The sequence below is a fragment of the Eulemur rufifrons genome, chromosome 25 (assembly GCF_041146395.1).
Source record: "Eulemur rufifrons isolate Redbay chromosome 25, OSU_ERuf_1, whole genome shotgun sequence".
Lineage (NCBI taxonomy): Eukaryota > Metazoa > Chordata > Mammalia > Primates > Lemuridae > Eulemur > Eulemur rufifrons.
This window is the reverse complement of record NC_091007.1, coordinates 17236477-17247806: the sequence shown is the minus strand read 5'-3', so window position 1 is coordinate 17247806 and position 11330 is coordinate 17236477. Positions and strand designations below refer to the sequence as shown.

The window sequence follows — 11330 nt, the reverse complement described above, 5'->3', positions numbered from 1 at the left end:
GGTTGAGAATAGTCCATTACACAACGGGGCCTGACAATCTTTAATTCAGAAACAAAACATCCAGTAAATTCACAAATGGAAATCATGGTTAAAACCATTTAGTTTAGCATTGTTACTACAAAGGAATACAAATTAAATATATGCATCCATTGTGTGTGGTTTTATTTGCTGAAAAAGACAATGTTCACTGAAAAGAGAGACAGTAGACAAATTACATAGGCATGGACTCCAAATAATATAGAAAAACTGCTGTCTATTACTATAAATACACTATTATGATTATTCAAATACTCTCAATTTTGGAAAACTTTCCTTTTGAAATAGGTAATATTATTTGTTTCCACTATTAAGTAGTTCTGTTGACTGGTTCATCCTGGATTTCAATTACGTCTTGATTTTCAGACTTCATCACTCTAACTCTAATCATCCAAAGGGGCGGGAAGGACGGAGCACTTGTCTGATTTGGATGGTGTGGGACACGTGTCATTGCAGTACGAAATGGAGTCTGAGGGTTCAAAACACTGGCCCGAATCCTAACAGATGAGCTTACCTCCCCCATGCAAGTTAGCCATTTTGAGTGGTAAATGAACTTTCTAGTCAACAGATAACTACTAAATGGTTTACAGATGTAGTACTTAACAACCGTGCTTAAATACTTTGATTGCCAAATTGAATACCAGACATGCTGGTCCACAGGACAGTGAGGGTGTGGGGGTGGAAACTGACACATCCCTCGTGAGCACAGACAGCACAAAGGTCCACGCGCTATGCTCCCTTGTGTCACTTCTGTCTAAGGAGGTACAGTGCGGGCATAATGCGTCAGTCCTAGAGATGAGGCCAGTGACATTCCAAAAGATAACAGACAGATATATGTTTACATAAAAACAAATTGCCATTGTACTCCAGATCAACTTCTGAGATTTATTATGACATGCTGCTTATCACCATACAAAAATATTTTACTCAGGAAACTTTCATGTGAATTGATTTTTGGATTAGTTTTTCCACATGATCCTTCAGGACGCTCACATCAGCGGCGCAGACCTGGTACTCCACCTTCTCCTGCTGTTTTGTTCTCTCTAGTAAAGCTCCATGCAGTGGAGGTAACGCATTGTATGAACCCAGCAGATACAGCTGACTTGAGGAAGTCTGGTTGATTCCTTGAATCTTTAGAGCCTGCATGATAGCAGGTGCAAACTTGGAGTAATGAGCTGTGGCTGAGATGATCACTGGGCACGTTTTGTCCTGCATTCGGTCTGCAACCACTTTTGCGACCGCAGTGTGTGGATCCAGAATATACCCTGAAGTGTTGTAGGTGGAGTTAATAGCCGCTAGGCACTCTCCCTCGGAGCACCAGTCAGCTACAAAATCCTGCTGAAGTTTCTCAACTAGGATCTTTTCTATCTGGAAGTGGTGCTGATTTTCTAACTGATTGAATAATTTTGTCATTAGTTGTCCATCTTTATTAGACATTAAGTGTAAGTGTCGTTCTAGGTTTGAAGATTTGAGAATGTCTATGGATGGTGAAAAGGTTTGTGCTAATTTTCTTTCCCTCAGATCGTAATGTCCTGTTTTTATAAAATCAGTCAAAACATGGTTCTGATTAGAGGCACAGATAAACTTTCGAATGGGGATTCCCATCAGTTTGGCATACACCGCTGCCAATATGTTACCAAAGTTTCCTGTGGGAATACAGACATCAACTGGACTTCCAAAAGGAATAAATCCTTGGCTAACGAGATCAAGATACGCGGAAGCATGGTAAACTATCTGGGGAAGCAGGCGGCCCCAGTTTATGGAATTAGCTGAACTTAAGAGTGTTCCATATTCCACAGTAAGAAAGCCAGTAAAGTCAGAATCTTCAAAAATTCTTTTTACAGCTGTCTGGCAAAAATCGAAATCTGATGTGACACCCACGGCCCATCCATTTTCTCTCTGACTGCCAATTATTTGTGCTTTTTGAAAATCACTCACTCCATTCTCAGGAAAAAATGTGACCACAGCTATCCTTTGCTTGTCATTCTTATTAAGACGACTAAAACCATTTAAGACTGCGCTCCCTGTGTCTCCCGAAGTAGCGACAAGTATCATATAGTTGCAGCTTGGTGGAATGCAGTGTGCAAAAAAATGAGGCATCAGCTGTAAAGACAAATCTTTAAATGATCCCGTTGGTCCGTGGAACAACTCCAGGATGAACTGGTTGCCCGAAAGGTGCCTGACGGGGGCGATTTTTGAGCAGGTGAAGTTTTCCCCATAAGCAGTTTCAATCATTTCTCCCAATCTGGCAGCAGGGATGTCTGCAGGATGTATGCACCTTTCCAGTAGTATCTGTGATCTTTCTATGTAGGTTGCTCCGACTAAGCTTTTCCACTCCCCACAGCTTAATTTTGGAAACTCCTTCTCAGGAACAAAGAGTCCACCATCAGAAGCTAAACCCTCGATCACAGCTTCGCTGAAGAATTTTGCTGAAACCTTCTGTTCGTAGTCTTTGGGCCAAATGTGTCTCGTTGAAATGAATGTTTCTGAGTCTACATCTTGGTATCTTTTAACTGCACTTAGCACTTTGTCAGCTACCTCCTCTGGGGAAGCCCCGCTCTCACAGAAAACACGAGTGTCGTACCATTTCTTATAATACTGTTTTCTAAATTTAAGCAAGTCCTTCATAGACGTTCCAGAATTCTGACCTACGATCCTATCTACCTTCATTAACTTTAGACGACTAATTATATCTATTAGAGGCACATCCAGGTATACAACTATTCCATTTTGCTTCAGATGCCACATGCTAGCATCATGCATTGGATTGGACCCAGTAAGGGAAATCACACTTCCAGATGCAGAGAAGTTTAACACAGCTTTTCCTTCCTCTTCTAAAAATTGCTCATTACCAACATCCTGTAATTTTTCAGACACACTCATATTCCAGGTTTTTTCAAGGATATCATCATCCACATCTATGACACAACAACCTAGTTTCTGACCTATTATTCTGCCTACTGTTGTTTTCCCAGCACCAGGAGGTCCCATCAGAATAATATTTTTGTCTCCAACAAGAGAGTGGGTGGAATGCCATGACTTCCTTAATTCTGCAAGTGCAATGGTTCTCGAAAGAAAGAACTGTGCGTGTTTATCCGTTTTAACGCGTATGCTAGAAAAACATTTCTGTGTTATCTGTTTCAGATGCTGACATCGGTTAAAGTGGAGCATTCTCTTTTCTCTTTTCTCTTTTCTGCCCAAGCCGACCTAAAAATTGGCTTTAGCCCTTTGCGAAACATAAAAACAAAAAAGACATTTTGTTACTAACTTCAATAGACTGTTAAAATCCCAATAAGACTGAATATGACCATGCTCACAGTACATAAACTGTTCAAAAATCTTCCAAACTTATGGGATACTTTAAAAAAGCATTCCAATTCAAATTCTCATATATTGCATATTATCATTTTTAATATCTTCAATCTCAAGACACTGAAAAATCTCAGTCAGAAAGCCGTGGCAGAAAGAAATTATTAAATATAAAAAAATTTAAAAAAGACACTGAAAAATCAAAACTTTAAAAATTTGTAACTATAAATAGAAACCTTATTTAGAAAATGCAATAGATGCTTTTTAAAAATATACTAAGTAAAATTAGTATTTATTTTCCTTTTATGAAATATTGTAATGAAAACTCTTTCATAGTTTATTGGTTTATAACACATATAAAGATTATTTGGAGTTGGAGTGCTATTTACTTGCAATTCACAACAGCTGAACAATACTCTTTGTATTTAATTTCTCCTTAGTTATATGAATATGTTGATAGACTATAATGTTACTTATAAATTTCTTATAGAATTCACAACAGGAAACCAGAATAAAAGAACATATTTGCTTATGAAATACTTAAATATTTTCCAAACTACAGGACAAAGGTAAGACATTTTCTTTCTTATGTGCTTTTTTTTATGCCTACTGCTGACGATCAGTATTATTCATATTGAAGGCCTTAAAAAAGGCCAAAGTTAAAAGTATAATATTATACAAATAGTTAAGAAAAAAATTAATAACCAGCAATGAGGTCAAAGGCCACATAACCATAACCTTATCTGCACGGAACGATCGCTTTTGTTTCTGATCCTATAAACATCATCAGTGGAGAGACTTAACTCAAATTCCAGATTCCAGAGTGATAGCCAAGAAACAAGAATGTTTCCAATGATGAGAGGAAAAAATTATTCTGGCATTCAGCTCTACAATTCCTCATACTGATCAAGTCCCTGTCTTTGGAAATATACTCACCATTAAAACAATAATATATGCCACACAAGTCAAATTTTTAGTCATGTAAAATGCAATTTAATAACTCTGCAATGTTCATGTAAATTGCCTAAAGTAACTTCACAGACACACAGTGGGACTTTTCACAATACGCAACTAAACCATATTAGGTGGTATGTTTAATATGTAAAAATTTTCAATTGTATACTCTGATTTTCCATGCTACTGAAACACTTAAACATTTAAACAATTTTAAGCTAACTCTGAATTTAACTTACAAGTACAACTGGAATTGTCAAGAGAAGTAATTCATTTCCTTATTTGACTTTTCAGCTCGTATGTGCTGTTCTTAACTCCCACTGAGTTGTAAACACAGGACACACAGGAACCAATCTTAGATGAAGAGTTTGTTGATTCGGAGACAAAGCTGATCTTTGCCGAAAGTGGAGTCTATAATGGAAAAATGTCAAGTTAATCATAACTGCATATAGTATCATAAAATTTTACACATAGCCTATTATTAAAGAATTCATCCGAAATTTTAAATATACAGAAAAATTGACCCTTTTCATGTTTCCCCAAATCTGTTATCAAAAGATTAAGATACTGGTTTTTAAATATGTGTCTTATCATAGAAAAGAATTTTACTAAACAGTATTGAAGGAATTTCTGCTACCAAGCAATAACAAAGACAATATAACCAAATATAATAACAAATATAAGATCTTTCACAATGACACCTGAAATTTTAATGATGTAACTGCATATTTAATGATCAGAGGGAAAAAATCGGTGGACTAAAGCTATGAAATGAGTCTGAATTGTTCTTTTAGGTTATCTATCCATCTGAATCACTACATGATTTATATATAATAATAGCTACTGTAGAAAGCCCAAATGAAGTATCTGCCACACAAAGCTATTTTATAAATTATCCTAGTGGCTAACATATCCACATAACCTAGTGGCTAACACAAAAGAATATATATAGCAATATTAATCATTGTCACTCAAAGACAATGGACTAAGAATATATAAATTGAATCAGAATATCTAAGCACAAGACTAGGTATTTTTTTATGGTTTGGTTTGTCTATAACCCTTCAGAGAAAATAGTGGTACTCACCCCTGAATCAAGAATTGTGTTGTCAACCACAGTCTAATCCTTTCCCTGGAGTAAACCAAGGATCAGAAAGAATTATATACTTGAACTATATCAGCAATTTATTTTATTAAACAGTATTCTGGTACTGTTTTGAGGGCACTGTACAAAACAGCCTGATTAACCTCCTCTTCAGGAGACTTTTGCTGATAACATTAGAGTGTCTTCTTTTTGAGTTTACAATACATGACTTTCTTTCTGATCTCTGTATCAGTAATAATTGTATAGATCTTGTTTTTTCCATGGACACTAAATCTTTTAAATTATCTTTTCTTCCACTTTCTGTTGGTTGCTACGATGTTTAACGTCAATTTTGTTAAAAGTAGACCGTAAGGCAAACACTGTGTGTTAAGGTCAACTTATCTTCTGTAATCTCACTTTTCTTTTTTTCCTTTGTTTTACTTTCCCTATGCCCTCATTCAAAAATTTTATCTCATTTCCCTTTTTCAAGACTTTGGGGTAGCAAAATATATATGGATTAAAAAGAGAAAATTATGACAGTTCAATTTATAAATTCTGTATCAATATTATTTCACCAGAAAAATTTTCCTTAGACTAGCAGAAGGCAATTAAGTGCTATAACATGTAACAAATACAATTTCTGAGAAAAGAAGACGAATTCTATCTTAAGTTACATATTCAATTTTATTTTGTAACACTTAGCCACAAATTGATTTTAGGGCCTCAACATTTTTAAGCAAACCAAAAGACAAGATGGAATAATGCCTACAACATGTGACATTCATCCGTAAATTGAGTTTTTACTTAAGAGGTAATACTCTCATTTCTTTTCTGAAAATATCTGCTGCAGTGGCCAATCAGGAATATATTTGCTATATAGAAGGCATAAATACAGACTGCACCAAAGCATTATCCATGGCTTATTTTAAATTTTTAAAATTCATAGAGAAATGGGAAAAAAAGATTCGAGGATTTTTTTCAAGTAAGTATACAAACTTAAGTTCTGATTAATAGAGGGAAATTTCTGGTAGTGCATTCCAAGGCCTCCGGTCTTGATACTGTTACCTTTTTTTTTTTTTAGAGACCGAGTCTCGCTCTGTTGCCCGGGTTAGAGTGAGTGCTGTGGCGTCAGCCTAGCTCACAGGAACCTCAAACTCCTGGGCTTAAGCGATCCTACTGCCTCAGCCTCCCGAGTAGCTGGGACTACAGGCATGCACCACCATGCCCGGCTAATTTTTTCTATATATATATTTTAGTTGTCCATATAATTTCTTTCTATTTTTAGTAGAGACGGGGGGTCTCACTCTTGCTCAGGCTGGTCTCGAACTCCCGACCTCAAGAGATCCACCTGCCTCGGCCTCCCAGAGTGCTAGGATTACAGGCATGAGCCACCGTGCCCGGCCGATACTGTTATCTTTAATACGTTTAGCAATGATTTGGATGAAGCACTGAGAGGATGATACTGGAGAGTTAGTGGTTTACAGCATGGACTTTGGAGTGAGAAAAACCCTTGGATGCCCAACTCCCTTACATAAAATGGTGCAGCATTAATATTTGCATGTAACCTACACACATTCTCCTGTATACTTTAAATCATTTCTAGATAACTTATAATACAATGTAAATGTTCTATAGTTGTTATGCTATGTTGTATTTTTATTTATTATTGTTGTATTTTTAATATTTTTGATCCACAGTTGGTTGAATCTGTGAATGCAGAATTCATGGATACAAAGGGCCGACTGTGTATCAGGACATAAAATAGCCAAATGCAAGTTAAGCTCTGTTGCTTCTGACTACTGACCAAAAATCCTCTGAGTACCTCCTACTTCCATGAAATAAAGAGGTGGAGAGGGTGAAAGGACCACGCTCCAGGGCCATGTTGTAATCACAAGGAACTTACAACCAAAAGCATAATTCTGTAAGTTCACTGCTTATCTTTGTCTTTATATGTACTATCAAAGCTGCCTCCATTTTTTTCTGTCATTAGACTTCTGCTATTAGATAGCCTCTTAATGATCTCAAGTATTTAGTTGAAAAGACTTAAGTTAATTCTATAACTGAAAAATATTATAAAGAAGCTGTCTTTATAAAGGGTTTATTTTCCTTCCAATTGTCTTATATCCCCATCTATGCCCATTTTATTCATTTAAATATAATAGATTAAAATGATCTTTAGCAAAAAACCATAATTTGTTCATGTACAACACATGCATACCACCTGTATCTGTGCAAACTATTTTGGGTCACTAAATATGAAATGTCCGATTTCTAATCAAAAGTGTAGCATATCTCAAACAAAAAGCAGTACAATTAATCCAAGTATGTACCTAAACTATCAACACAGTTTTGCCATCCTAACAGTAGCTTGTTCATGCCAGCAGCGAAGAAGCCTGGAGAGCCAATGGCGATGAAATCGCAAAAGGTCTTTTCCACAGTTTGTAGAGAATTGAATGTTTTTCCTTACAAGGAGCGGTCCAAAGCATGGAAGAAGTGGTAGTCAGTTGGTGCAAGGTCTGGTGAATACAGTGGATGACAGCGAGTTTCCAACTCCAGCAGCTGCAGCTTGAGCAGCATTGTTTGTGCACCATGTGGTTGAGAGTTGTCTTGCAAGAGGGTTGGCCTGTCTCTATTGACCAATCTCAACTGCTTAATGGCAAGCATCCTCATCATTTCACCCAACTGGTTGCAGTAGACTTTCTCTGCAATTGTCTGACAAGGTTTCATGAAGCTGTAGCAGATAATACCAGCACTGGACCACCAAACAGACACCACTAGTTTTTTTGATGAATATCTGGTTTTGGACTGTGTTTTCCACACTTTATGCTTGTGATTGTCAAAAAGAATCCATTTTTCATCACATGTAACAATGCGGTGGAGAAACTGTTCACCTTTATGTTGTGACAGCAAAGAAAAGCAAGCTTCAAGACGATTTCTCTTCTGACACCCATTTAATCCATGTGGAACCCATCTGTCCAGCTTCTTCACCTTGCCAATTTGTTTCAAGTGGTCCAATATTATTGGAATAGTAACATCAAACCTTACTGCTAATTCATGCGTAGCTTGAGATGGATTCGCTTCCACTACAGCTTTCAGCTCATCATTACCCACCTTGGTCTCTGGTTGCCCACATGGCTCATTTTCAAGATTAAAATCGCCAGAATGGAACTTCTCAAACCATCGACATACTGTGCGTTCATTAGCCACATCCTTCCCAAACACTTCATTGATACTTCAAGCTGTCTATGCTGCCTTGGTTCTACAAAGGAACTCATATTCGAAAATAACACAAATGTTTGACTTAGCCACAGTTTCACAAAAATTGCTGTAAAAATTTTTCTGAAAGATAATCACAAGCCAAAAATGTGTTTGAAAGACTGAAGATGTACCTTCACAATAAAAATAAAACAAGAAGTATCAAAGTGAAACGTCAGAGATATCAACTGTCAAACTTAGTATTTAAGGAAATCGGACATTTCATACTTAATAACCTAATATAATTTACAGGCCAAATCTGGTCCACCATCATTTTTGTAAATTAAGTTTTACTGAAACACAACATCACTCATTCATTTGTTCATTTATTCGGTATTGTCTTTGGTTGCTTTTGAGCTAAAATGACAAAGCTAAGTAGGTGTGACAGATAACACCTGGGCCTGCAGAGGTCTCAAATATTTACTCTCTAGCCCTTTACAGAAAAAGTTTGTTGATTTCTGAAGGTATATACTAATATTATTAATAATTCCCTGTGGACAGGATGTTGGACACAGGCATTTTCTTGAACACTAGTGACACTTTAAGGGAACTATAAAAATTGGAAATATATTAAACATACTTTTAAAAGGCAAGCTGAATTACAGACCAAGTGTCTAAGAAAAAAATATTCCTTCCCAAATGATTTAACAGCTTCTTTATGACCATAAACTAAATATTCTACAGTGAGGTCTTAATGAAATTCTGTTTAGTATTTTTAAAAGCACAATAAATACACTGACAACAGTAAAAATTATTTTATTTCACTAAACCCAGAAAATCAAGGCTAGCTAAGGCCAGTTGGTGCTAACCAGAGAAATCATGCTTGTTCTTTCAGGAACTGATTAACACAAATAGTTCCAACATGTTCCTTCTAATTAGAAAAATTTATAAGCTTTGGTCAATGACTATCTACTTGGCTAATGGTGTTTTCATTCTATGCATCCTTAGTTCAAATGTTAGCACGTATAAGGACAGTTCCAACAAATTTTTCTCTATACATACTAAACAAAAATCAAAATCATAAAATACTCAAAGGCGAAAAGAAAGGGGCAAAGTGACATAGGTCTAGATCTAAATCTAAAAATCTATCTAAAATGTTTTGGAAGACAGACAATCTAACGTAAAGAAATCAGGAAAATCTTTCCCAAAGAGGTTATTCCTCTGAAATGTTCAACGCCCAGGATAAAAATAAAAAACCTGACAACTGGATAACAAAAACCTAAATTTATTCTTATCTAGTGAAATTCAGTAAGAGCCCACAATAAGGATCTACACATTCAGGAAAGCCTTTTAGGTAGGAACTAAAAAGTTCTCCAGTCATCCTGCTGTTTTAATCCCTCCACCAAGCAGCCAGGCAGCCAGAAACCCAAACTCAGTGTTCTCTCTTATCTCGGGGCAGCTTTATTTCCTTTGGGCAGAGTGACTGACCTCTGCAAGGCTGGTTCACGGCCACCCATCTTCCTTCCCAAATCGTATCACCACAATGTCTTTTAGACATTCGGGTAGAGGCGCCTAAATGAGTTTCCTTTGGCGGTCACATGTGCATAAACAGGTTTACGGAAGACCAAATGGTGCAAAACAGAATGAAACCGCTTCTCAGAAGACAATTTTCAAAAAGGGACACCAAAACATGGGCAACAATTTAAAGGCCCATTTAAAAGGCTTCTCCTCCTAGTGTAGGCCGCTCGTTCAAAGCGATCGGGTCCACCGGTCCGTGGGGAGAGACCACGGACCGCCCCAGGGGCAGACAGAGCGGGGGGCTGAGCGGCAGGGGCAGGAGAGCGCAGGGAGCCCCCGGCAGGGCCGGCGCGACAGGTGCGCGAGGCCCGGGGGACGCGGGGACGCACTCACACAGGTGGCGGGCGGGGCCGCGCGGGGGTCTCCGCGGAGCCCCGACCGGCCGCGCAGGACTCACGAGCGCAGACACTGAGGCGCGATTACAACCGAGCAGCGGAAAGGGAGGGAGCCCTGGGGAGGAGGGGAAAGCATGCGATGGGAACGGACTGGCTTCTAGTTTTCCTTTCTTTCTCCTCCAGTAACTCACCAAGAAACTCTCACTGAGAAGACGGGGGAAAGGAAAGGAAATGGGAAGGAGCGTCCAGGAGCCGCTAGTGCAGCCTCAGCAGACGGAGCCCCGCACCTCTGGACCTCGCCCGGCCCCGGCCCCGCCCCCGCGCCGCGGCCTCCGCCTCTGCGCCTGCGCCTGCGCGCCTGCGCCCCACGCCCAGTCTCCGAGCGGCCTCGCTCCGGGCACCTGACTCTCCTCCGGCGCTCCAGCCTACCCAAGCCCTCGGAGCTTCTCCGGCTCCTCCCCTCCCGCGCCGCGCTCCGGCGACGGCCGTGAGCCCGCGAAGCCTCGGCCGCACGCCCCGCCCCCGCCGGGATTCGGGCATGCGCACAAGGGCCTCATTGTGTGGCGCCTGCGCACCAGTTGCGTTTCCGACTGTGGCAGGATTTTTCCTTCTCTCCAGACACACAGAGATGGAAAGGAGCACAATTTTTAAGGTACATCATTTTCACCCCGTTACTCCCAAAGACACATAAACAGTGGCTTCCGCATGAACTTCTCAGGCAGGAGAAGGCGCTGCAGAAAGAGGGGAGGGAACCCAGATCGCAGCGCTGCCTTCCACTTCCCCGTCGCCTAGCAACTGTTGCCGCAGCAACTGCGCCAACAACGCTAAGCAATCCCAAG

General features: G+C 39.3%; 1 protein-coding gene across 1 annotated transcript; it reads right to left on the bottom strand.

The window, feature by feature from the left end:
• Positions 1-379: 379 nt before the first annotated feature.
• On the bottom strand, positions 380-10769 carry THNSL1 (threonine synthase like 1). Its single transcript, XM_069458688.1, has 3 exons — positions 10683-10769; positions 4539-4710; positions 380-3262 (listed from the first exon to the last, which is right to left on the bottom strand). Exon 3 carries the CDS (start codon positions 3205-3207, stop codon positions 964-966), a length of 2244 nt encoding a protein of 747 aa, XP_069314789.1. The 5' UTR covers positions 3208-3262; positions 4539-4710; positions 10683-10769; the 3' UTR covers positions 380-963.
• Positions 10770-11330: the final 561 nt, after the last annotated feature.

Coding starts and splice junctions, on each gene's coding strand:
- THNSL1 (XM_069458688.1), bottom strand. CDS start 3,207: ATGCTCCACTTTAACCGATGTCAGCATCTGAAACAGATAACACAGAAA.